Raw genomic sequence first — 27,170 nt, forward strand, 5'->3', positions numbered from 1 at the left:
ATGCTTTTGCGTTTCTGAGCTCAAAACACCATTTGCCCTCCAGCACCTGAACAGCAGACCCTGTGCGCTGAGGACACCTTGTATGGCAAAAGGAACTTTTCCTGTTCCCAGGAAACTAAGCCAGTCTGCTAACCAACTGCAGTTGGACTGTATCAGTACTAGATCTTTTTATTAATATTCCCAAATAAACTGACACTTACAGAGCTTCGCATGCACTAACAGTTGTTTAATAGGATTCCTTTTATTTTCTTCATGTGTATTTACACACTAATTCTCAGTCCTGCTGCTGAAGAGCTGTATCGTTTTCCTCCCAGTACATATATGAATTTTTGCTGAAAATCTTTAGTCTCTCCGCATAGATGATTTCATCTACCTAGTAATACTAGTATATACAATCAAACTAAAAATAGATAATTATGGTAGCCTTTATTAACTGGGAAATCTTATCAGCATATTTTGAACTAGGCTTCTGTGGTGAAAATTGTGCAAAGTTGTGTGATCTGCCCAAGAACTCTACCTCCCATCACACAAAGTCTCTACTTAATATGGTAGATGCTGATTGATTAGAAAGTCTGAAAAGCCAATGTAAATACGAGGCATCAACTACAGTTCCTGGAAGATGCAGAAAAGAGTTCAAAATTAAACATTTGATGCAAAATATCTGTGAAAGTGTTTCAAATCACCTCAGTTTGAAGCCACCCCAAGGACCTCCACCCGGGAAAAAAAGTATCAATCTCTTCACTGCACACAAAAAATATTTTATTTTAGTAGAAGTGCTATAGAGAACACTTAAAAATTTGGTACACATCAGGTACCTAAAGGCAGATGTATAATCCCAACTTTCAAATAAAATATTTTAGCTTTCAAAGCTTTTCTAAAAGTGGCATTCCCTGACAGAAAGAAGGTGACTGAGAACAGATCCACCTCTTAACTCCTGCACTTGGATCAAATTGACCTAGTATTATTTTAGCACACTATGACAATTCTAAACTAGCATATGGTCTTCAAATATCAAAATCCATTTAACCTAACTACTATCTCTTGTTTAAAACAGGGGGGAAATAAGAAAACAGTACGAGGCATGTTTTATAAAAAGACATGAAACTTACCTACACTACAGTCCTGGAAGAATACAGTGATTACAAAAAGGTTCAGACAAGAGAATCTCACTAACATGTCAGTGAGTCCAATTCACATGAGGACTACAGGAGAAACAGAAAGCTGGAAGACGACTCTCTGACAGTAGCTATTAAGGTTATATTTTCAGCTATCTCAAAGGGGAAAGGCTGAATCTTATTTTGCCAGAGAGTGGTTCTGGGCATAATGGAAATGTTATGTTATGACTCTGTTTTGAGTGTGACAGCTTAGAGTTACAAGAAACACTACTGTGTATCCTACTAAATGAAATAAAAAATACGTGTTCAGGGACTCAAAGAGTGCAAGAAACTTGAGTTCGTCATTTCATTCTTCCATATGATTAACGTGCTAAAGACAGATACTGTGAATCGAACTAGGAGTCATTCCACTTTCACTCAATCTTTCTTCCCTTCTACCTCAGTTCTGCAAGCCAAGGTCAAAGGCTACATCTTGAGACATGAGCAGCTTCACTCTCCTGTGGTTGGAATTTAATAAGTCTGACACAGGAGTTATTTCACTGGGGTGTGCTTAGTTCTACTGCAACAGCGCTTGCAAAAGACAAGCTGGCAAAGTATTTGGTCAATAAGCAGGTAAGAGGAGATTTTTACTTTATTTCCAAAACCAGCCCCAACTTCCTTCTCTCCATCCAAAAACTAAAGAAGAAAATAAAAAAATTAAAAACCCAGTAGCCCTTCTCTCACTACTCAGAATTAGGTACATATCTACTGAAATCAATTAAGTCACAATGGTACAAGCAAGAGACAATCAAGCTCACAGTTTCTGAATATAAACATGTTAGATAAGGCACGCACTTCGAATTCCACAGTAACTGACCTGAAATTAGAGGTACAAAAAAAAAAAATTTCTTTGCTCCATAGCAACATTTTGCTATCATTCTGCACGTAAATGTGAAAATTGCTTTTGAAGGTGCATTGCAGGCAACTTCACAGTAAGAAAGGGGTGAGAAGTTTAAGGAAATTAGGAAAAAAATTAGTCTCTCTCATTAACACCTGACAGGTATGGCAAAAATAATAGCTAGAAACGATTAATATAAGCATCACTTAAGCAACTATATATAGTAACTATGAAAATGATTATGAACAGCCGTATTCAGCAGTATCCAAACAGATCTGACACAGAGACTTTAGAATGAATTACACGCTACTAACACCCGAATACGAAATAACTCTGAAAAACGCTATTTGTAACAAAGAGTGTTCAATACACAGCTTCCCTGACCTCATTCTGGTAATTTCCTTTCGCTTGACCTAAAATCAAGCTTACAATCAGCAAAATAAAAAGTGCCTGCTTGATCTGCTGTATACGCTGAACTGAGCCACTGGAACTCAAGTGACTTTTAGAGAAAAAGATGAAGTCCCAAGGCTACACCTTTTGACCTATTACGTTTTGAAACTGTTAGAAGGACTAACATATCCTAGGCATGTATACAGCTGCATACATGCTGGTCACCAAAGGCCTTCCTCTTCTGAAAAAGAGGCAAACACACCACAGGCCACATCCTTCCAGTGCCCTCTGGATAGTGCTTTTCAAAGAGACTAAAAACTTTGGACAACACTGCAGATCTGGTATTCCACCAACAAGATGAAAAGCTTTTTTTTTTTTTTTTTTCTGTTCACTGAAGAGCAAATCTAACTACTAATATAAGAATCCAACTGCATAAAATATTCCAATCAAAGAAAACAGAGCTGAACACTGTTGAACATGGCTACAGTCTACCCTCTAAAACGTAAAGGGCACCTTTAGTCTCTGAGCTTGTCACCATCAAAGAGGATGGAGGTTTTTTCTTGTGTTAGGCTGACATGGTTCATGGTAGTATTGCTGCAGCGCTGTCGGCCTGTAATCACTTCTGTTATGAACTTGCATTTTCTAGAGCTTTAAAACTTTGCCAGTAACAAATAAATAAAAATAAATCACACAAGAATTAAAGCTGTTTTCTTCAGGAAAGGCATTTCTTCTGACAGTACCCTCTACCCTATTATTATTATTATTAATTATAGAAAATCTAGCCTGTCTCTTGAGAATTTAACATCTTCCCCACAAACTGTCAGAGGAGCTTGAGTAGGTCTTGAACTGGAAATGGGAAGCATCTACACTGTCAGTACTGAAGCCATTAAATTGCATCATCATCACTCTGTGAAAAAATTTCCTTGGCAGTCTATAATTGTCTCAAATGCTCCACTACAGACAGTTCAAGTGGACAATACATTTTTCAAACTCAGACTACCATTAAGTACAGATATACAATACCTGTAACCATCGATCTTTGTAAACTATTTTGTGGAAAATTTGATTTATGCTTCTGGGCCTATATTATCAATAAAAATGTTCATTGCTTGAAGGAAAGGAGCAGTTACTGTTATTTAAACAGAACAGTTGGATTTTCTAACATCCGTGTGAGCTCCTTTACATCTATCCAAGGAAACAGTGATACCTGTACGGTACACCTTATTACACCTCTGATACGGTACAACACCTATGCATTGGGCATCTTGCAACCACTCATGAGTACAAATACAATCTTTCTGAATGATGTATTTTCCAGGCTGCGCTCACCTCTAAAAAAGAGAATGTCATGAAAGAATAAGGTTTGGGGGAAAAGCTATCGGTAAGCACTATCAAATCAGCTGCCAAGTCAAGAAGACTCTAAGATGAGGATTTCAAGACCTCAGTGAGAATAATTTCTAAGAAAATCAGATCAAATCTCAGTTAGGTTTAAACTTTCAGAGTGTTTTGGGTTTTTTTCAAAAGCAAGCCTGGTTTTGATTCACAGAACAAGATTACTTTAAAGAAATCGGAGAAGAGAAGAACGGTAAATGTAGGATCCAACCCAGAAAGAACAAATGGGTACTGAGGTATTTTTAATATTATAACTTTTTTGAGATATACTTAGGAATAGTGTTAGAACATCAATGAAGCTCAATTTCTGGTACATACAGTTAGAATATGAAGCAGAGAACTGAAGCTCACAATTTCAGTATGCAAGATACTATGAAGAGAAAGTAAGTATCTACTGAAGAGTACACAGAGGATAAAAAGTATTCTGCTTTCCTTTTCTTTATACACAAATACAGAAACATTTGGGTCAAACAGGAATATTTGTTTTAGTCTCTTGAAAGCTGCAATTATAACAGAAGAAAGAAAAAGAAAACACGAATCTATTCCACGTTGAACTACAGCAGAAAAGGGAATGGGTGAGCAGGAGAAAACTTCCACGGCTTTGCTATAAATCTTAGAATATGACTTTTCTTTTTTCCTTCTCTTAGTAAAAACTTCTCAGAACATATAGCCGTTTCTCAATTAACCAAGGCAATGAGGACAGAAAAACCATGCTAACATACAATTTAATCATCTTGTACTGTTGCCAGGGAAAAGGCAGGGAGAAACATAGGAAGATTTATGTAGAGAACAGCTTTAACCAGTACAACACAGACAGGTACCAGCTACAGATCCTGAGATGCCAACTCTTAAAGCCAAGACCTTTGACTAAGGAAAAACAAGACCCAGCTAATTTATAAACCATATAATCCAGTTTTATTGTTAAGTCTCAATTATGCAAAGAGACTTCTTGAAGAAAATTCTGATATTTTTAAGGCATTTTTCTTTGACAACTTCAGAGTTACTGAAAAGCCACTCATTATAGAATCATAGAATTGTAATAGTTGTTTTATATGGAAGAAATCCTCTCCTTCGTATACATACACACACGTGAAAAGATATCCCCTATATTGATAAAGCTTTATCCAGGAATTGTAGGGTTTTAATTGAGCACTGAAAATTTCCAAACTGAAAGAATATTATTTGAAAGATTCTGAAGTCTGTAAAACCAACAGATACCTAGGGAAAAAAAAAAAATAAAAAAAATCAGCATATACAGAAAGCCTCATACTGTGATGAACACTTCACAGACTTTCTTCTATTTATGAAACATATTTGAGATAAAAGCACTACTAACATAATATATCCAAGGAATGATAACTATAGAATTTAGAGCATAGCCTTAGAAAAACCTTAACAACAAAAATAAACATAAAAGAAGAAAATTCCTAATGCTATGAGATTTGCCAAGATGACATCAAAATTCAAAAGTTTTCTCAGAGACCAAGATGCTGTATGAAGACTGCTATATAAAGAATATTTGCACATATGCATAAACATTGGGATAAACTCTGACATACTGTTAACACTGCCGTTAATAAGTACAGTTACTTCTGTAAGACCATCGCATACATTTTGGAAATCATACACTATTTCTAAGCCCTGAGACCTAGAAGCACTCAGGTCATACGTGATTTCAAATCATGTCCCAACATATGCACAGATGGCCTCCTCTCCCACCATCCCTACCGTAAAGAATGGTCTGGATAGCAGTAATGGTGCTACAGCAGGCTCCAGAAAGCTCTCCTCTCAGGGCACTTCAGAGACCAGCCTGGACAGAGGAGGTTGTATCTGACAGACCACAGCCACCCAGAAATTTTGCACTGATACAGCACAAGGTTTTTAGGAGGTGCAACTGTTTCAAAGACTCAGGTAATAGGCAGCTAAAAACCTTGCCAAAAGTTCTTTAAAACTTCTAAAACTTTGAATACAATTAGCAGGTAAAACCAAAACCTTTTTTTTTTTTTTATCTGTAAGAAAGAATGAATTCTAGTTTTTTTTAATTAAAAAAAAATGGTAGAACTGGCATTAGTATAATAAGTGCTATAAAGATGTAAAACTTGGGTTTTTTTTTTAACCAAACCCTTTGAACGTAGAACTTCCAATTTTAGCTTGTCATTCTACAGTGTTTCAAAGTGCACACGCTAACCACCTGCTCTCTGTCACAAGTTCCAAAACAGGGAACTTTTCTGAAAAAGGCAAAACCATGATAAACAGTAAACTACGCAGTCAACAGCGAGTCAAACATTTTAAGAAACTAAATTTTACAGCACTGTACAATTTGCAACTAACTGCCACATTAAAAGTTTAATTTCTAGAACACACAAAACCAGAACAGTAATACCACTTCTTGCTCTTTACTCTTAGATGCCTTCATTCACGGGAAATGAAGATGTTCAAATTAAAATTGGAGAAGGGTAAATATCATAAAAATATGATCTAAAACAATAACAACAATGCAAGTTATTAGGCAGGAGAGTAGCAATTAGATATACTACAATACCTTAGTGGCCCAAATATTTTAATTTTCCTGAGATATGCTCCCCGTGAAACACTGGTTTTAATTTTTAAAGACTAGAAATTTATTGCATGGTGATACACTTCTTGTGGCTCCATCTCCTCTGAGCCACTAAGCAAAGAACGTTTTGTTAGTCCAATAATAATATAATGCTATAGAGAGGATTCAGTCCTGGCATAGAAAGATCCACCGCTTCACATGGTGTAATTTTTTGCAGTAATGGTGTTGCAGTGGAATGATGACATTATCCAAGGTTATGTCACTTTACAGGCACGCACGGGTCTACTCTTTTGCCCTGAAGAGACAGGTCAAAAGAGTTTTCTGTATGCAAATTACAAAAACAACAACAAAAAAAATCTTTACCATAGAACAATTTGTTCAAATGAAATTATGTCTCACTGTACTCATGCTTCACCTTAAACCCATCAATTTCTCCCACTTCAGACCTTCTGATACACTATAATCCACATTTTTTCACTAAACACACATAATCTTTCATTCCATTCTTCTCCCAGTACTAGTGTGAACTTTTTCCTTTTCCTTAGAAATGTTCCCATATTAACAGTACTGGCGTCAAACTCATAAAACACCCCAATCCAACAAAGACCTTTCCTCTCATGACTGGTCCGTAATCAAATAAGGGTCTATCAGTTCGAATACATACTCTGAGGCGGTTTACATCACACTCAAGTGGAACAATTAAAAGAGAACACAATTTCAAAGACATAAAGTTCAGAAACATGCCCTAACACGAGCGGGCAATTTGCACTATATGGTGACACTGTGAAAGCGAACCCGAGTGAACTAATATTTATGCACAGCAGACAATCAATGCCCAGGAGTGAACAAGAGGTCTGAGGTGCTTGGCAGCAAACCCAACCAGTTCAGCACCCGCAAGCACAGGACTGCTGCAAAGGACTGGCACGGATCTGTCCTTTGGTGAGCGAAGGTTACACGGGGGCTGCCGGAACTATTACATGAGGTCAGAGAACGCGTATTCATGAGCTGGGAGAATGAGACACTGTGTAACGCCATACACATTATACAATGACAAAGGTCATGAGTGAATTCCTACGAATGTTAGACAAAAAGACGGGGCTGACAAATAATAAATTGGGCTTTCCTCTCAGTTGTCTTGCAGAGAAAAACTGCCCAAAACACTTGCCCAAAAGAACCACACACAGACATAGCAGAGGTAAAAACTCAGAGCAGAGGAAAAAGTAATATATGGAGTGCTGATACACAACCAGTGTCCAAAAGAAAGCTTTCAAGAACTTTTTTTAGAAGTAAACCTGTTTCATCAGACGTGCAGTCTACTATAAGTAGGACTTATCCAACGACTTTTACAAAAATACTTCACACTCCCCCGAAAAAGGAAGAAAAAGGAAAAGTATGAATACATTTTAAAAAGAAACCAGCTATTATATATAACAGCACCAAATCTTACTTAAGAGCAGTGTCCACTCAGATGCAAGTTTTTCCAAATTACAGCAACAGATTTATTTCCAAATTACTATGGAAAATGGTATTATAAGAGGAATTAAAAATTATTAAAAACTGTACAAGTACAGAAAGCAATCACAGAGAGAGCAAACATTGATATTGTCAATAGGTATGCAACCCTTCCAGAAGCAAAATATTGCCAAAAAAGAGAAAATAAAAAAGTTGTCAGCCATCAAAAAAAGAGACCCACAAGAAACAGAGATAAACGTTCTTCACTGGTTATTGAAGGAAAAGTGAAAAGTTATTTAAATAAAACAGCATGGGTTTCTCCTGCTGTAAGTACCAAGAAAAATCTTGATTAAAGTTGGCAGTACCTCAATGAACTTCGGGTCAGAACACTGATTTTTATTTATTATTATTATTATTATTATTATTATTATTATTATTATTATTATTATTTATTTATTATTATTATTATTATTATTATGGGTGAGGAAAACTATAAATCAAGGTCAGGAGTCTCTGTCAGAACTTGGTTAAACACTTCTCGGTAGTCTTGTGAAATAAATGAGGATTAATACAGAGGGGTACAGAAACACGTAACAGAAGTAGCAACAATCACAAGCAGTCTCTACATCGTGCAAAAGAAAATCAGTTATCCATAATGAAAACAACAGATAGTTCCTGGTCTTTAAAAGAGCAATGATATCCTGCAGAACATCCTTGTCCCTAAAGTGCAGAGACACGGATTAGATGGATGGACAACTCGCAGGATCAGGAATTGGCTGTATGGTCATGTTCAAAGAGTTGCAGTCAACAGCTCAATGTCTGAGTGCAAGTGACACTCCTCAAGGGTTGGAATTGGGACTGGTGCTGTTTAACGTCTTTGTCGACTACACAGACAGTGGGATTGAGTGCACCCTCTGCCACTTTGCCAACGACACCAAGCTGTGTGGTGCGGCTGACACACTGGAGGGAAGGGAGGCCATCCAGAGGGACCTGGACAGGCTGGAGAGGTGGGTCTGTGCAAAATTCATCAAGTTCAACAAGGCCAAGTGCAAGGTCCTGCACATGGCTCGAGGCAATCCCAAGCACAGATACAGGCTGGGTGATGAGTGGATTGAGCCCTGTGGAGAAGGACTTGGGGGTGCTGGTGGATGAAAAACTGAATATGAGCCAGCAATGTGTGCTCGCAGCCCAGAAAAAAGTGTGCATCCAAAGAAGCGTGGCCAGCAGGTCAAGGGAAGTGATTCTCCCTCCTCTACTCTGCTCTGGTGAGACTCTGCCTGCAGTGTTGTGTCCAGCTCTGGAGCCCCCAGCATAAGACATGGACCTGCTGGAGCAAGTCCAGAGTAGGGCGATGAAGATGATCATGGGGCTGGAACACCTCCCCTGTGAGGACAGGCTGAGAGAGTTGGGGTTGTTCAGCCTGGAGAAGAGAAGACTCTGAAGGACCTTATAGTGTTCTTCCAGTACCTAAACAGGACCTACAAGAAATCTGGAGAGGGACTTTTTACAAGGGCATGTAGCAATGGGATGAGGAGTAATGACTTTAAACTGAAAGAGGGCAGGTTTAGACTAGATATTAGGAAATTCTTTACTGTGAGGATGGTGAGACACTGCCCAGAGAAGCCGTGGCTGCCCCCTCCCTGGCAGTGTTCAAGGCCAGGTTGGATGGGGCTTTGAGCAACCTGGTCTGGCGGAAGGTGTCCCTGCCCACAGCAGGGGGGTTGGAACTCAATGATCTTTAAGGTCCCTTCCAACTCAAACCATTGTATAACTCTGTGATAATATTGTGAAAATTATCGCCATGAAGGTCTGTTGCCTATTAATAAAAAAAAAAAAACAACCCAGTAAAAATTAGTTAAATATAGTAACAACAACCAACACTCCTTCCCCCCAACATTAGAAGTATAAATGCCAGTATTCAAGAATGAGATGGTCTCTTGGAGAAAATATAACAGCAGAACTCACAAGGCAGAATTTTGCTGGCAAACTGTCCTACCCAGACAAATTAAGGTGTTGTTAAAAGTTCCACCCTTAAGAGTTCAATTAGGGAACTCACAACAAGGCTACGTGAATGAATTGCAACTACTCAGAACAAGAGCTGTAGAGTTGGGCTCAAGATGGCGTACAGCGTAACTACTGCCAGTATGCAGAATAATAAATCCAGGGTTGTTAATGTTGTTTTTCTTCTTAAGCAAAAAGAAAATTGGAGCACAGCAGCTGGAAATAGCGTTATTATAAGGGAAAATTCTATACACCTTTTCTTTGTGTGAAATTCCGTTCCATTTATGACACCTTATTATTTACATTCAAAGCAAAATAATTGGAACTTTGTACACAAAACCGTGCATGCAGCCAACAAATACAAAACCTTATCATCTACAAACAGATTTGAAAATCTGCATTCAAGCACAGAAAGAGACTAATTTTTATAAATGGTCAAACTGCTATGTGTAGCTTTAAAATGACTAAACAGAACCTTCAGGCTCCCAGCACATTCAAAACATACGTCTCCACCTGCTAAGGGCCCTCTATACAACTGAATGTGTGTAACAGCCAGAAAACAAAAGCCATATTATTAACAGTGGAAATTTGAAATCTCTTGGGACTCATTTATTTAGCATGTGGGGTTTTTTTTTAATGTAAAACTAAATGCTTTGGGTCTGGTGCAACTAATAAATAAATAAATAAAAACCAAAAATATATTTGTGTGCAATTTATGTGGAATATTAAAACAAAATCATGGATCTTTCAGCTTGGGAGCGTTCTTCTGTTAATTCCCCAGGGAGATAAAAAGATCATTGCTAACACTGCCCACGGCATTTTGAAATGTAGTAACCATTACAGAAATGAAAAAAATGCCTGTTTTACAGATGCTGAACTAAAGTCCAGTTCTGGATCATTCTAACCACAAACAACAGGCAACCATGTGGATGGGCAATTTGCAAAGCAATCATGGGAATAAGAGAAGCTAGACTCTAGGTTAGTATGTTTGTTATTTCCTTGCCAAAATTTTCCTTGCTGTTAAATTAAAATGTTAGCTTTCAAGCATATGACAAGTCTTATTTACTCTATTTATGGTTAGTTAATTCCCAATGAGGAGCTGTTTAACTTATCGTCAAAATTCGCTCATGAAGCATCCGTGAGGTATTTTAATCTAATAATATTCTTAATCTCTGTGGTTTTGCAACAAAATACAAGTATTGTGAACACAGGGGCAAGACAGTATTTTTGTTTCATTCTTTGTTCCCCAAAATCAGATGGAAATGGAGAATGGCAAGAAAGTAAGTTTCCACTACCCAGAAGCAGAAAACAGGTTTACAAGACCGCCAGTTTATAGCCTAAGACGACGAATTCCTGCACTTAAGCCATAATAAAGGACAATCTAGAGAGGACTGATGTTTAGTTGAATTGGTGCCGTTTGCTCTGATGCAGAATAAACAGGAAGCTGTTTTAACCTCCTATTCACACTGTAAAATAAAAGACAGCATGCACATAAGCAAACTCCAGCATGGAACTCTTACCAGTTTTCTTGTAACAGCAATCTCCTAGGCAACTTGTGCAATGAAATGAAAGTAATGGTACGCTTTTGACTTGTGACCTTGCGACAATGGGTAGATAACACTGGGGAGAAAGAAAACATGCCAAAACTCTTGTGAATCTCACAACACTGTAATGAATTTAACTGCAAGTTAATTTCTTCTGTGTTACAGACCAGAGATTACCTGTATGACTAGCCACGCAGGAGTTGCTTAGAAGTGGCAGACAAGAATCCAAGAGTCTTATCCACACAAAGGAGACAGTGGGTTCAAAAGCAGCAAAGATCTGACCCTGGCTGCCTAAGCTACTTCTCGCCCCTCTGCTAATGGTCAGAACAAGCTGGCAAACCCATGCCTGTACAGTCCAACATGACTTTGGTTACCATGAAGGCACCTTGCGAAACCAAGCTGCTTCAGAAACCATCTCTCTTTTAGATCTACTTGACTATGCTGACTTACCTTAGGTAAAGATGCTGTTTCATAAAACTAAGGGACATAGGCAAGGATAGTAATTTACGTAAAACGGTCACTACTCGTAACAAAAATGTAAACAAAAACAAACACATGATTAAACTTCCCATTCTAAAGTGTCATGTTCACTGTATGTTAATTTAGCTACAGTTCAGCTTTGCACAATGCTAAGAAACACCTTATCTTTGCAGCAGTTTTCCCAAGTTCATTTGTCAGTTAGGAAAGATTAATATTATACATGCAGCTTGTAGAGAATATAATTTCCAATTTAAAATATTTTCAGACCCCTACAAGTTTAGGCACAGAGCACAAAGGCAACATTCAACCCTATCTGTGTTCTGGTGGTGAGGTAGCTATTGGCTACAATTATATAACAAACCCACTTGTCATAGTTCAAAATACAACCTATACAGTAAGCTGCTAAGATAGATCCTAGGGGGCATTACTCTAGTTGCATATTTTGTAGAAATTCCATAGATTTTTTCCATCTGTATCTTCAGCATTGTTTTTGTATGTTTTTACAATATGTAAAAATGCCAGGACCAGATATTAAAGAGTACAACTATAACAAAAGTATTGACGTTGGTATCAAAGATCTCTAGCTTTTGATCTGAGTTCTCATTTTTTATTTTAGCCATCTAACCCTGTAGTGTGTGTCAGATACGTGCACATACAAGTAGGTCTAATAGTTTCAAATATACTACTTACTAGTGGTTAGAACCGTAGTCCTCTGTAGGAAAAGACTACAGCATTTTAAGAAAAAGCAATCTACTACACAAGTTCTGAGCATTTATTGTTAGGATTTGCTGTAGGAAAGCAAGTAGAAATTTGACATCACAGAAGTGTTGGTTTGGAAAAAAAAAAAAAAGTACAGAAGTACAGCAGTACACCAAAAATTAAAATTCAGTTACTCCTTTTCCTCTGGTCTATAGTACACAGTGAAGCAAGCACCACTTATAAACTACGTTAACTACATCTTGCTGCCTATGTATAATAAAGCAGGATGTAACTGTAGCACACTATCACAAAGGCTGTTTTTTCTATTACAGCTGGAGTTTCCTACAACAAAAAAGTCCTTCAATTAATTTTACCTATTAAAAAATAAGCTGTCTAGAGGTGGTGTTCACGTATTTCACTTACTAATCACTTTCCAGTGTGCTAATTTCCTGGCAACTGGAACAACAGATAAAACCCCTAAGATTTCATCCAACAGCTCAAAGGGAAAGGGTAGGTAATCCAAAAGCAGAAAACCCTGGAAGAAGGGTGAACTGCATTGATTGTAAGTGCTGAAAAAAGAGTGCAAGATAACACTTCAAATAATGATACAGGAGGACTCCAAATGAAAGGGATGAAGTACTTCCACTGCTAGTTCAGGGGCAAGAACTTCCCTGTTGAAGGCAAACTGATACATCAAGGTGGGACTCAAGGACAACTTAATCAGTCTCAATTATGTTAAAGAGATGAGGGGAGATAAAGTCACAGAAGATCAGACTCAGCAACACTTTCACATAGCCCAGCCTTAGCCACTAAAGTATCCAGATGCAGGTTCTACAGGGTAACACTTGGGATTGCTTCTAAAGTCAAGAATCTTAGTGCCTCAGACCTCATTTAAGCATTTTACACTCACAGTTACAAAGCATTCAGGAATACTTTGGAAATCTTCCTATCAGAAGATATCCTGCCCTCCTTCATCAGAAGGAACTATGTCAGCTATAGAAAGCAAGTTCACGGCCCATTACATTAGATCAATTTAATATTCAATTTTTCATCCTTTATAGATCAATTCATATTTGTTCTACAAAATCAGCAAGGTTTAGGTGAAGACTTCCAAAACCAGTCACATTAATTTTCACACACTACTTGGCAAAATCATTGCAAAACCTAAAGCTCCAGATTCTGAAAAACACAACCAGTTATGGAGGTACTTTTAAAAGTTACAAAAGTGTAGTTTTAGATACACAATACGGAAAATTTTCTTTGTGCACTTTCAAAGGAAGTATTTTTATCAGATTTCTATCACTTCTAGAAATACATATGTAATTCATTTTATCATCTTCGGTTAACACTATGTGACACATTAAAAATTTCGTCAGAAAATTAAAGGGGACCTTATTTCTTAGGTTTACAGCAATATAAGTCATTTAGCAGATTTCCAGCAGAAAGGTTGGGCAGAAAGCATCTAGCCTGTGTGCCTTTGTTTCATTCCTCCCCCAAAATTATTCCAAGCTTCTTCAAACATTTAGAAACCTTGGGGAAGTCCAAGCAGTCTCCTGACTGCCTTTTTGCCTCCTAAAGGTCACAACTCATCATGAAACAAACAGGTTCACCAAAAATTATGTTAAAGTTGTGACAGAACTCAAAGTTATTTAGAGGCTGAAACATTACAAGTCCTCTGAAAGGAAGTGTACATTATGAAAATCAAGTCCATGTCCCTTTCATGCATCTGTACTGGAAGACACTTAAGAGCATTTTCCATTCAGTTTGATACAGAATTATGGCTTTCATCACAGCTTAAAGATTACTGAAATACAACACATTCTTTCTATGCAACTTCTTTAAACAGAAGAAAACACATCACATTGTAGCATAACAGTAACTAGAGGAATGGAAACACAACGCAACAAATATTTATCAGTGCAAAGGATGCCTCATGTATAGGGATAAAAATAAATTATACCAGCATGCAGAAACTCTTCATGTAAGTATATTTTATATATAAGCACACAAAATGCTATAATTTGTCTGCTATTTTATTTGAATCCAGAAATTGACAAAGCATTTCCCCGGAGCTGTACTTGAAAACACATAAATTTAATAACAGCAAGGAGTAGGTTTACACCTCAAGTGTCTCAATCTTGGCAAACTTAGGTACAAGAATTATGGATCCTTTATTATTACTTTCCCAGTACGAGGTACAGTTCATAATCTAGAGTATTTTTAATGCTTCTTCACTGCAAGAACCCCAGGAGTTTGGAAAACTAAACATGACTCAGAACCTCAATTTGTATTGGTTTTGCCTTTTCGGAATGTTACAGAAAGGTGATGTCTAAATATAGACAGGATGGCATTTGAGAAAAATCTCTTTAGTTCCTGGAATACTGTCCAAAGCTAAAGCACCTATCCTGTAAACACCTGTGCACAATAAATTCACTTAAAACTGATACAGAAATCTTACGTTTCCATATCAACGCCTAAATATTCATAATGCGTACGCAGACTGTCCTGTTCAGGTGAGTATTCTGTGTGAAAGAGATATTCTAACTCTGCTAAAAAGCATTAGTAGCTAAAAAGGCTTTCCTGAAACTTCTAAATAAGAATGAAATTAAAATAATCAGTTCTGAATTAAAAAAAAGCCCAACCACAACACACATAACCCCAGCCTATTTGAGACTCCAGTGGTAAAACTGAAAATCAAGCTTAAATAACTCACCCCATCACTGTTTTGTTAGCGTATTGAGAGTGCAGATAAACAGCAAATAAAAGCTCTGAAATGTTTGAAATTATTCGTGATGGTGTGAGCAAAGCCAATTTTTGTTCTAAACCACAACAATTGCCTTCACCTGTCATAGGTGCGAAGGAGGGAAAAGTGCACGTTTCTTAGAAACAGAGTAATTCATTAGACTTCAGAGCGGTCTTTCCAGAAACTGCAACCGTTTGGGTTTTGCAGAAAGAAGTCACACACCTCGAGCTCACGTTTCTTAAGAATTCACCCACATCCAAAGCTGCTTCCTGTGTGATAATCTACGTGGACTGTTTAAAAGAAAAACAAACAAGTCACATACAACAATACTCCATTATTCTACAGGAGACGTGCAGCAGAGGGCCCCGACTCAGCAAACACTTAAGAGCAAACCTGAACGCCGTCCCAATCACACCTACTACTCAACCCCCAGGACCCAATCTAGCTGCAGCACGGGAGGCGGCAGACTTCAGAATAACCCTGCAAAGCCGAAACTCCGTTGATACAAAAACCGGGAGCTGACTACCACAGCGGATTCCGGGCTCTTCAGCTGGAGACCGCGACTCACTTTAAGTGCCTAAAACCGCTCTCCGGCACCCGGCGCAGCACAGGCCACCCCCGGGGTACGGCACTCGCTGCTCCCGGCCAGGGCAGAGCCAGCTCTGCAAACGGGAACCCCTGACTTTTAACCCAAATCTGCTGCCTCACCTTTCTCCCCACGGCCACCCTAACCTCATTCAACCTTCCACCATTAAGGCTAAGCGCCCTGTTCAGCCCCAGATCTTTCATTTTGGGAGAAATCTGCCCCGGAAAGGCATGGGGTAGCGGGAGGCGAAGGGAATCAACCGTTTCCTGCTGCTTTAAGCCCTTCAGCCGGGTTGATACGAGGCCGCCCGGGGCCCCCCTGGCTGCCCGCCCGGAGCGCAGGCCAAGAGGCAGCGGCCGCAGGGGGGCAGGCCGGTCCGGCCCGCTGCCCCCGGCAGGCGCCTCGGCGGAGGGGCGGCGCGGCGTGGAGGGGAGGGGGCCGCCCGCCGCCAGCTACGGCCCCTCGCCGGCCGAACGGGCGGGCCGGGCCTTGCTACGCGGTAGGACCGGCCAGCGCGGGGCGGAGAGCGAGGCGGCGGCAGGGGAGAGGGGCGAAGGCTACACACCCAGCAGGAGACCGTCCATGTCAAAGATCAGGTGAGTGACCGGCCGCAGCGCGGCGGCGGAGGCGGCGGCCGACATGGCGAGGCCAGCGCAGCCCGGAGCCCGCGTGGCAGCGGCGGCGCAGGCGCGCTCCGCCGGGGCGGCGGGAGCGGCGGGGAAGCGGGGCCGCCGCGGGAGAGGCCGGGCCGGGGCCGTTGGCGGCTGCGGGCGGGCGGGCGGCGGCGCCGGGCGCGGCGTGGGGCGGGCCGGGCCGGTGGCTGCCGCGGCGGTGGGGTGGGGCGGGGCGGCCAGCGGGGCGGAAGGGCCTTTTCTGTTCGTTTTAGGGTGTTTTTTTTTTGTTTGGTTGGTTGTTTTTTTTTTTTTTTGGGGGGGGGAGGGTGGGTTGTGTTTCTTTTTTTTCCAAACGAAATCTCTTTCTCTTCGTGGGGGCTCTTCTCGTGCGAGAGCGTTCTCTTGAGATGACGCTCGGCGCTGCTTGCGGGAGAGACTGGGGCGTTTTGACGTTTTGGGTGGTGTTTCCTCGCAAAAGTTTGCCGTGCCTGTGTGGAGATCCCAAAGGACTGTACCGCCGCTGGGTCATAATTGGAGCCAAAACCAAAAAGGCGCAAATCTGTGTAAAACTATGAGAAAAAAAGTAATGGGGTGTTAACCCGTCTCTTAAAGGGTTGCTGAGAGCAAGAATAGTTCATTGAGGGCTGTTTTGGGTGTTGTTCTTGTTTGTGTGTTGCTTTGCTTTGTTTTTTTTTTCCTTTTTTTTTTTTTGTTTTTTTTGTTTTTTTTTTTCTGAAACAGTCAGAAGTTCTAAAGTTCAAGAAATGAGTCCAGAGTTCTTGAAGCAAAATCTTCCTGCACGGATACATCATCCGAGTTTGGCTGGGCAGTTGCGAAGGAAAGGGATAACTTTCCTCATCAGTCTTCCTCCCTTTTTTATTTCTTCGTGCAGGTAATTCGCCGTTGGGCATCAAGGTCGTTGAGATACCAGTTGCAGAAGCGGGCGCAAGAAGAGCTGTGTGAGGGTACCCAGGTGACATCCTGGCTTGAAGATCTGTGCTGCTTCGCAGGCCTGTGTGAAAGCGGTGGTTAGTTGGCAGCATCGCACAAGGGAAGTCCTGTCTCTTGTCTGTAGGTAGGCCTCTCAGCAGTTCATGTTTTTCCTGACATGAATTCATTTTAATTGGCAATACTTCACCATTTTAGCAACTTAGTGGTGGCTTTTAAAGCCCTAACTGTAGGTGTCATACAACCATATTTGAGTTTTGATTTAGCCCCCTTACACATCTTACCTGCCTCCAAAACCTATCTGTTAAAAGAACCCTCACCTTATTTCTGAGAAATACCGTGACATACCTTCTCCTGTCTGGAAATAAGAAGACAAATGAAATATCCTTGGCCTTTACTTGTGCATTTTAAATAATAATAAATAATAAAACTTGACTTTCAAACAGAGTTTTTTGTGTTTTGGGTTGGTTTTCTGGTTGTTTTAACTTGTCTCACTTTGTAATGATTATGTTTGATAATGCAGTTTAGGCCCTGCCTATGTAGGCTGGGAAAAAGGCTGTGCACAGTGCCTTAAATGTCTTTTTAAAATGTCATGTGTAGTCATGACATGCATCTGTTAGTTCTTGCATAGATTTAAGAAAATAGGTCCTGTACTCCCAGATCAAATTTTTCTTTCTAACCTTACGACTGTTAAGAATGCCCAGACTGTTTTGTTTCTGCAATAAACACTGTCCAACAAGTCAATGTTCCAACTTTGTTTCAGACAGCAAATGCGTTCGTTTCCTTAGTAGTTCACTTCCGTGGGAACGTAATTAGAGTCAACAGAAAGGTAAAATCCTAAATACTGTGTGTCCAAAAAAGTGTTAATCTGTTAAAAGTAATAAAAAAATCATTATAGTAATTTCAATGCTTATAATGGTAGTATTCTGCTATTATAAGAAAGAATGTGTTTCTGATGTAAGAGCATACGCTGCTGCTGTGGCAAAAATCTGAAGAGGGTGAGTAATGAGATTGTATGGTAGTTGTACCTGAGGTGTATTCTTCCACTTTCTATTTACCAAATATTCTAAAAAAATCCATCTTTAGTCGCTTGTGCTGGCATAGTAACATCTGTAGTTGTTAACAAGTAAAAGCTACATCAGTCAGGTATCTTGATTCATTGTTCTAATTAGAAAAAAGCTTAAGTATTTTGATCAGAACTCCACCAACACCCTCCTCAAAAGGGGAGATACTATTTTTAGTGTGTGAACCACCAGCTCATCTTGGAAAACATAAGGCTTGTGCAAATCCTTTGAGTATTTAAAGTGAAAATAAATCCTAAAGACAACCTTTATGAAAAAAGCCCACAAAATTTAAGTGTAATACACAAGGTCAACCTTTTTAGGGTTGTGGTCTGTGTTACAAATCTTTTTGTGCACATTTCAAGACTGTCAGGTTATACCTGACAGGCTGATGACCTCAATTTGCTTTGCTTTACTCTGGCTCGTCAGTGATAATCAGTGCAATGTTAGCTTACTTGACTCTTCAAAGCTACATTCAAACACAGGAAAATCTTCCCAATATAGACAAAATGTTTAGGTTTATTTAGCGTGACTAAGTCTTCTTACTAACAGAATGAAATTGAATGAAAGTCCAAGCAGAACTCCTAATTCATGGTGGAGCATAGTGTTTTAGATGCACAAGTAAGTGAAAATGCTGATTTAAGTTTCATTCGACCTGTCTTAAATATTTGTCTCAAACTTCTCAGCAGTAGTATTTGGGTTGGGTTTTTTTTAGAGGAAGTGAAAGGAAGTTGAGATTGAGAATTGTGCAATTTATTTTTTTATTTGCTACTTTATTTTTTATTATTTATTTTAAGCCTATTTTAAGTGATGAGGACTTTATTTTAATAACTTTTGAGCTGTGGAAAGCATATTGTGGTGGAGGTCAGTAATATGAAAACCAATATTTAATTACATGCCTACAAACCTGATGTATGCTTGTTGAGAAGGGCAGACTTGGGTTACTGAGATATAATCATGCAAGTAGACTTGAATCCTGCGAAGTCTGAAGAACATGGTTAACATCATGTACATTTTTTTAGTGAATTTAACCTGCTATCTGGGCATTTACTAAAGCAGATTAATAAATCTTTGCAGAGTTTTAAATTCTTGGTCTTACATGGTACATATCCATGCTGGATGTCCAGGTTTTTGAATGACTTAAGTTCTTTTCCTGGAGAGTAAAATCTTCAGAATATGCTTAAGTGTTTTCTTAGGTAATACTCTTGACTCAAAAATTGCAGTTTCCTATTTTACTACTTTGTATTGTGCTCAAAACATGGATTCGCTTACATATTTTTGTATCGTTGATAGTAGCGTCATGAACTATGTATTTCACACAGAAATGACTGACACTATTTTTCTTGTTCTGCAGGCGCCTTGGCAAAGAGGATAAACAGATTATAATCCGTTTTGGTTTGAATATTAAAAAAGAATCTAAACACTTGAATAAATCCAGTAATTTAAAAGCTTTCACAATGCTTTGCATGAACAGCTGTTAAACCCACTATTAGTAACAATTTACTTGGAAAGACTTAGGGTTAAATGTAATTTAATTCAGTTATCAGCTGAGATTCACAACAGTTGCTATAGTTGAGCCTATAAGCCCTCAGAAAATGAAACCCCTTCCAGTGCTGGATGTCGCCAAACAAGAGCTTTTCACCCTAAGAATAGGAATCAAGTGAATTTTATTGTTTCAGTTCGTGTTTTTATGGTTACAAAAGGGAAAATAAGCATATGTCTTAAGGCAATTAAATAATACCATACACCTGCTGATCTAAGTCATGTTTTATTGATTACACAAATCAAAAGGGAGTGTATACTCTTTAATCAATCATATGGGTCATTTTACAGCCAAGCAAGTAGGGGGAGGAGACCCATTTTCTGGATTTTGCTATTTGCCACCAGTTACAAGTGGGTTTGTTACAAAGGCAAGGAAGATGATGTGTTATGCTTCAGGAGAATAAAGTGAAGCTATACCTTGGTCACCTATAAATTTAGATGAGGCACTATAAAAAGGTCTTTAAGCAGCAACGAAGGGTGAAATTCTAGAAACGCCAACCAAGCACACAAAAGGGAACAAGGGATCTAAGATATTTTTAGATGTCAATTGCTGTGTTTATTGATGGGATTGTACAACAGAGTGAACAGTTTCTGAAGCTGGGAAATGAGGCCTTAATGCCATGCTTCAGGGACTTTTTTTGTTTCCATTAAAGTCAGTGAGAATCATTTTTTCTCCTCTATGGCTTGTGAATTGGCTTTTTGACATAATTTTTGGTCTTCCAGTAAAATATTGGCTGCACACAGGCAAAGTGTTCAGGTGATTAGCAGTGTCATTGTAATTTAAATCCCGAAGTGCTTAATGGGTAGGTCCCGCTTAGCTGTAAACTGTCAGAAGGATTAGGGCAGAGAAGATTGCATCCCGGAACAAGTGCTGAAGTATTGTATCTTGTTTTGCTTTTCCTGTGTGATATGGCCTTTCTCTGTCGGATCATTTGCAACTTTTATTTGTTTATCTAACTTTCCATTGTTTGCAGGAGTCTAAAATACTGGTTATTTTCTTGATTTTCTTTCTTGTCTGCATGTGCATTCTATGGCTGTATTTTTTCATTTTACTACAGTTTGATTGTGACAGTATAGGAAAAAAAATTGTGTTTGTAGTGCCATATGGAATACGCGTTCTGTCAGCCTTCCTGAGCAAGACATCTATCACTTGGTTGCCAGTAATAAGGATGGAATTGAATGCAGTTACCGTTCTAGTGGTCCCTTTCAGTCTTGTGTTCCTAAGCTTAACCTCTTCAAAGGCTGCAGTAATTACATCTTCAGATGGAAGAGAGAGAGAAGGAATTGTGGTTCTCTGGGTCACAAGGTCCCTAAGCCGCTGATCTATAATGCTCCAGGTTCAGGTTTTATATGCGTATTCCCCACTCCACGTGCAACAAGCTGGAGAGTTGAATCTCCAGAGCTCAGACGCTTTGCTTGCTTTGTGGGTGCAAGCCCGTACAATTTTGTTTCTACCCAGATGAGTCGAGCAGAGATAAATGAGCTCGGTGACACTCAACCCAGAACGTCTGCATGGTCAGGATAAATATGCTATCAGCCTAGGTGGTGCACGGTAACTGTTGGAGGCCAGCTCTTGTACAGTACCACAACCTTTTTTTTTTTTGTCAATGATTCTGGCAGTCTGAATGTCTAGATCTGTCTAGCCAGAGAAGCTGTAACTCCGTGCTGGAACATAGGAGGTAGCGACTCTGATCAGGAAGCAGAAATGGTGGGAAGAGAGGAGAGGGGGCAGTGCCACGCAGGGTTAGGCAGCTGCTTCTTCAGTCCCTGTTGCAGCTGGGTTGTATTAGATACATACAGTCTGTTCTTGACTGTGAATTGGACTTTTCCTTGGCTACAGGAGTTAGTGTACCTCCCAGCCTTCCATTTTTGGAATTCCTCTCTTCCCTCCTGAAGCTGCTGCTCTGTCTTCCTGCATGTGCAGACACACACACATGCACTGGTAGTATACTCCAGAACATGCTGTTGTGGACAGCCAATGTCAAATGTGGTTTGTGAGCACTAGCACATAGGGCACTGACTAATTTTTGGGTGAGGAAGTAGTCCCTTTGTTAGGTTGTCCACCTACTTTAATTAAGCATATGTTTACACACTGTGAGGAATTAGGTTCATTGTGTTGTAACAAAATATATGAGAAAATGATGTAGCCTTATTTCTTGTTTTATGCTTTGGACTAAAATTTTTGTAGCAGAAAATCAATAACAGATACTTGTGTTCATAAAACATTTGTAAAGCAAGAAACACCACTTGTAAATACTGATACAGTTAGATATTAGGGATACCTAGGAGGAATCATTGTAGTCCCGATGGTGTCAAACCAGCGAGACCCTGATATTTATTTTTTTTTTTTTTTTTCCCTAAGGTAGCTAGCTCTGCCTACTAAGTGCATATCAGACATTTCACCTTGTCTCTGTAAAGTGAATGATTGCTTGCAGTGACACTGCAGGATTAAAAGATTCATAAATTTCTGTTTCATGTGCTTACATGTAGGTAAGACCACAAGAGACGTTCAAGATCTTGATGAATTCTTTAAGACAGAATTGTATATGCTTAAAATGTCCGTCCAGACATTATGCCTAAAATTTTCTAAATATTTCAGTGAATCTTTTGCTGTAATAGGGTATCCTGTATTCTTCATCTACTTTTTTTTTTTTTTTTTAATTGAACAAATTTAATTCCTCTAACCTTTCCTCGTAAGTTTTTCTGAAGCTTTTCGCATTTTGATTGCTCTTCAGGATTCTGGTTTTTCTATATCCTTAGAGAAATCCAGCACTCAGGTACATTTTAATAGCCGTGGGTTTTATAAGTGACAAATAGAAAGTCCATCTTTTACTAATAGACTGCCTTCTTAGTCCCAGGTACAGCACACCTTTGAATTAGAAAAAGAACTGAATTACCATTTTTGCCATAATTTTATTTCATTCACTAATGAGTGATTTGTAATTCTTACGAATATTTTTTCTACTACTGCTTAGTCAAATTATTCCCCATTTTGTACCTAGCCAAAAGCTGGAAACTTTTGTTGCCACTTGTCCAAATTAAAATTTTCTTCATGGATCGCTTCTAGCTGTATGCTCATTAAGAACAGTCAGTACTATACTTCACTGAAAAAAATCGGTGGCAACATGCCTAGCCCAGCCCATGAAGAGCTTGCTACCTCTTCATACAGTTTGAAAGATTTTTCTGCATTTTTAAGTATGAAAAATTACTATCTTGCAAGCCTGATAAGGCAGCTGTCTGCAAGGAGCTGTGTTACAGAATGAATTGTTGAATCACTGTTTCAAAAAAGTTGCATGTGTCATTTAGACCAATGGCTGCTACAAGCAATAGGGAATGAGTATTATATTAATGACCATGTTTGACAGCCTGGCTCCATAATCTGTTTTTCATTGACTTTTCCTTTTTAGGCCAACAATTATGCCCTCGTCTGGAAAAAAATTAGACTAATGCAATTTTCCAAAAGCTATTAACAAGACTTCTAATATTAAGATGGCTGTATATCCTAATTAAGTTGGATGTGCCATCCAGAGACTAGCCACCTTGTATTGTGGTCATGAAATGAGGTAGGGTTTGGCCGTATTCTTGAGTTGCAGAGCTCAGAGGAAGGCCAATGTGCTTCAGGAAGCATAGAGCTTCACTCAGTTTATGTCATTCTTGTCACTGAATCTCTACCAGTGCCTTCTAGGGTGATGTCTGCATGAAAGCTTTTTAAAATTGGTGGAAATACAGTAAACCCTTGCCCACTTGTAATTTTTTAATATATTTAGCTGGGTCATTGTTGCTTCTTGAAGGACCTAACAAAGCATGGGGACCTGTGTATTCATCTGCTTTTTCTGACTTCATCACGTCCAGGAAGTCAAAATACATTATCTAATAGGTCAAATAAAATATATTTCTTCCTGTCTGTTCAAGCCCATTTTTCTTTAAAGATCTTGTTCTGTTTGTGAGTGGAGGTGGCTTAGACAAGTATTATTTGATAGTCAGAAACTGGCTATAGCAACTACAAAACCTGGGTCTTTATTCTTACATGGCATAGCGGATACCTTCTTCCAGCTAAACTCCTGTATGTAGCTCTTAACTAAAGTTAAGCACAAGCACGAAAAAACCCAAAACCCAAAATCATTAGGCCATGTTACTGAGTTCCATACATAAAAAGCATTGTGATTTCCTCAGAACCGCACAAAGTCCTCTGCAATCCACAGGTTTCACAAGTTCATATAGTGATTCTCCTACATCCTTCAGGATAACTACATGGCTACAGAATTTTTAGAGTGAAACTTGTCACTGGTGGTTTTGGACTAAAAGTCGAAGAATGAAGTTTAAACATCTTTTTCACTGAAGATTGGCTGCAGAATAAATATCCTCTAACATCCAATAATGCAGTTGATACAAAGTCCCTAGGAACAGCAGGGCTGTATCTTTTAATTCTGGTTATGTATGACTTTCAAAAATACCTTCTGAAATTAGCTAAGTTCCTTGGGTTTTATTATGATAAGAGAAGTTAACAAATATCGTTTGTTTCATTTTTAGCTCTGTTATTGGTGTATTTAATTTAAATACCTGTTAAATACAAGTTTGTATTAGCAGATTTATGTGGATGCATAAGCATTTAGATGTGCACCAACATTCAGCCAGTCTAAGATAGCAGTGCATTGTGTTTTGTTTTTACAAAGGTGTATGTACTGTACCTAGAAGATGAACAATTAGTGGTGTGATTAAGTTCAATCCTAAACTTTAAAAGCTTTGGCAGAGATGTGTTGATGAACTGAGACAAAACGTCTGCCTCACTGCAGCTCTGCCCTTCCACTAGATTCCAGTGAGTACAATCATGCATCCTTCTATCTCCTTTTCTTCCCAAGCACTATTTAAAAAATAATTTCCTTTACCAATTCAATGACTTGATCTTTGTTATACATATGCGTGCTCATATATAAATGAGTAGGTGACCAAAAGACCAACATATCTTAAAAAACCCTGTTTCTAACAAATTATGAAAGAAAAAAACCAAAGTTGGACTCTGTGTTCATATCCACGTGGGGGAAAAAAAAAAAGAACAACACAAAAACACCTATTGGTCAAAGCAGATAATATAATCCATTAAACAACGTAGATCTGTTCCATAATGATACTAGAGAATGCGTTACTGGGTAACATAGTACCCTGTTTACCATAGCCTAAATGCAGCCTCCCTGTTTGCACTTTAGTTTTCTGTCCTACTTGTGCTTTGAAGTCTTTCACTAATTGTCACTTTAGCACTCTCTAGTGATTTCTAACCAAACATGGAGAAGAAACCGAAACAAAGAAAACCCCTCAGTTCAATCTTCATTCAGTGCTCAGTCTTGGATAGGAGAGGATGTTTGTGTTTTCACTCATTACCTCATCGTAATTTTTTGCATAGGGTTTTCGTTAGAATGAATAGATCTTTTTACGCTGCATTTCATTTATCCATATGAAATGCCTTGAATTGTCTGTCAATTAGCACAGACAAGTCTTCTTTTCATTCAGTCCATCTATATTTTGGCATACATATCCTTGTTTTATCACTACTTCTAAGTTACATGATTACATGATTTTGAATTAGTGTTGCTTAATAATAATTTGTTTTAATAAAATCTATTGTAAGAGTTATTGTTATTATACATCTCTGAAGTGTTGCAGTGTATGTGCGTAAGAAACTTGGTGAAGTACAAATATTTTTGTGTTTTGCCAATGCATGATGCATCTCATCTGTTGCATCTCTCACACTACTTGTCATGTCTATATGAAGGATTTTTTCTCAGTGCCTTCTAAAATATGGTTTATCTAAAAATAGGGTTACTCAAAGACATTAAAAACTAACTGGTTAGTTATTTTAAGTAGGTTGAGAAGATTTTTTTAAAATTGTCTTTATTTTCACTTGTTAATACTTTCAACAAGTGCAAGACAGTAGGTGCAGAGTTTTTCAAAGTTTTAAGGTAGAGCTAGCATTTCCTATTTGTATTTGAGACAGAAAAGATTGGCAATTTAAAATTGTTTCAAAGTTGTTAAGAGTACAATGTTATTTTAAAGTAGAGGGAATAAAAACCCAGGAGAAAAGCTCTGAACAAGCTGTACTGGACCCCGGAAACTTTGCATTTAGACATCTGCTCAAGAACATTGATTCAGTTTGATTTCTCCCAGTCATTTGTTGCTTCAATATTTTGCCTTCTGTCTTCCCTTCCACTTTCTGTTTCAGTTCACGTGACTGGACTTTGTACCCCTTTACCGATAATGAGTGTGCAGCCATCTTGTGTGAACACTAGAGGCAGAAACTGGAACAATTCCGTGCTGCAAGGTAAAATGCTCCTCCTGCCCCAAAGTCTGTAATTTATATATAGTTTCATTATAAATGTTGAGGTCATATGTAGTTGGAGTTCATAGTCTTTCACAGCTCAGGGCAAATTCTTCATGACAGGAAATTGGCAATTATGAGAAGTAATAATGTACACAGTGTTGTCTTTTCCTCATTAACTTAATTCAATGCATTTTATATAAGAAAGAAAAAAAAGGATGCTAATACTCTCTACTCTTGTCTGTAAGATGCCATCGACTTGTAGTGGCAAATTATTTTGTAACAAAATGTATTTCATTATTAAGTATTACAATGGAGTAGAACATTCCCTGCCTGTATTGGGTTAAAAGTGTGTACACTTTACTTGAATTGTGAAAACATTTTGAATGAAAAAGAAAGCAGGGTGTTTGTGAACTAGAACATTTTCCAGCTGTGCAGTGGTGGTTTTTCTCTCACCACTTAAGCTCTGGTTGCTTAAAAAGTGTTAAAAGTGTATGTAATTTTGATTACGGATTCTGTTTCAAGAATCAAATGGAAATGAATTGTTAAATAGTTTTGGAGGAAGTTAGGTTCTGAAATAAGCTTGTAATTTTGAAGTGATTGTTTTCTGTGCAGTGTGTGTGATCTGACAAAATCTGTTCGATTCAAAGGTGGAAGCCTGCAAGACTTAACTGTAACTTTTGAAGTGATATTAAAGAAATCTAATCTCTTCCTCTGTAAGGTCATATCCAACCTGCTAATTGGGGCTAAACACAGACACTGACGGGACAGTATCTATAAGAGGAATTGCTGAGATAGGGTGGCAAAGAATAGTAGAGAAAGAGAAAAGGTAAGGAAAAAATCATCGCTTCTGAATAGG

General features: G+C 38.7%; 1 protein-coding gene and 1 long non-coding RNA gene across 3 annotated transcripts in view; one reads left to right on the top strand and one right to left on the bottom strand.

Moving 5' to 3' along the window:
* Positions 1 to 16,477, bottom strand: part of PUDP (pseudouridine 5'-phosphatase) — a 67,487-nt gene extending 51,010 nt beyond the window's left edge. The window contains exon 1 of the mRNA XM_086480682.1: positions 16,402 to 16,477. Coding sequence (XP_086336808.1) covers positions 16,402 to 16,477 — 76 coding nt within the window. The remainder of the gene's footprint in view (positions 1 to 16,401) is intronic.
* A 691-nt stretch (positions 16,478 to 17,168) lies between these two features.
* LOC147416245 (uncharacterized) lies at positions 17,169 to 27,134 on the top strand. 2 transcript variants are annotated; one of them, XR_015184220.1, is made up of 5 exons: positions 17,169 to 17,525; positions 18,162 to 18,227; positions 24,675 to 24,817; positions 26,216 to 26,314; positions 27,033 to 27,134. It is a non-coding gene; the product is annotated as an uncharacterized LOC147416245 (long non-coding RNA). The 2 variants fall into 2 exon arrangements; XR_015184219.1 differs by lacking the exons at positions 24,675 to 24,817; positions 26,216 to 26,314; positions 27,033 to 27,134 and adding an exon at positions 19,814 to 20,214.
* Positions 27,135 to 27,170: the final 36 nt, after the last annotated feature.

Source organism: Leptosomus discolor, chromosome 1 (assembly GCF_034619465.1).
Source record: "Leptosomus discolor isolate bLepDis1 chromosome 1, bLepDis1.hap2, whole genome shotgun sequence".
Taxonomy (NCBI): Eukaryota; Metazoa; Chordata; class Aves; order Leptosomiformes; family Leptosomidae; genus Leptosomus; species Leptosomus discolor.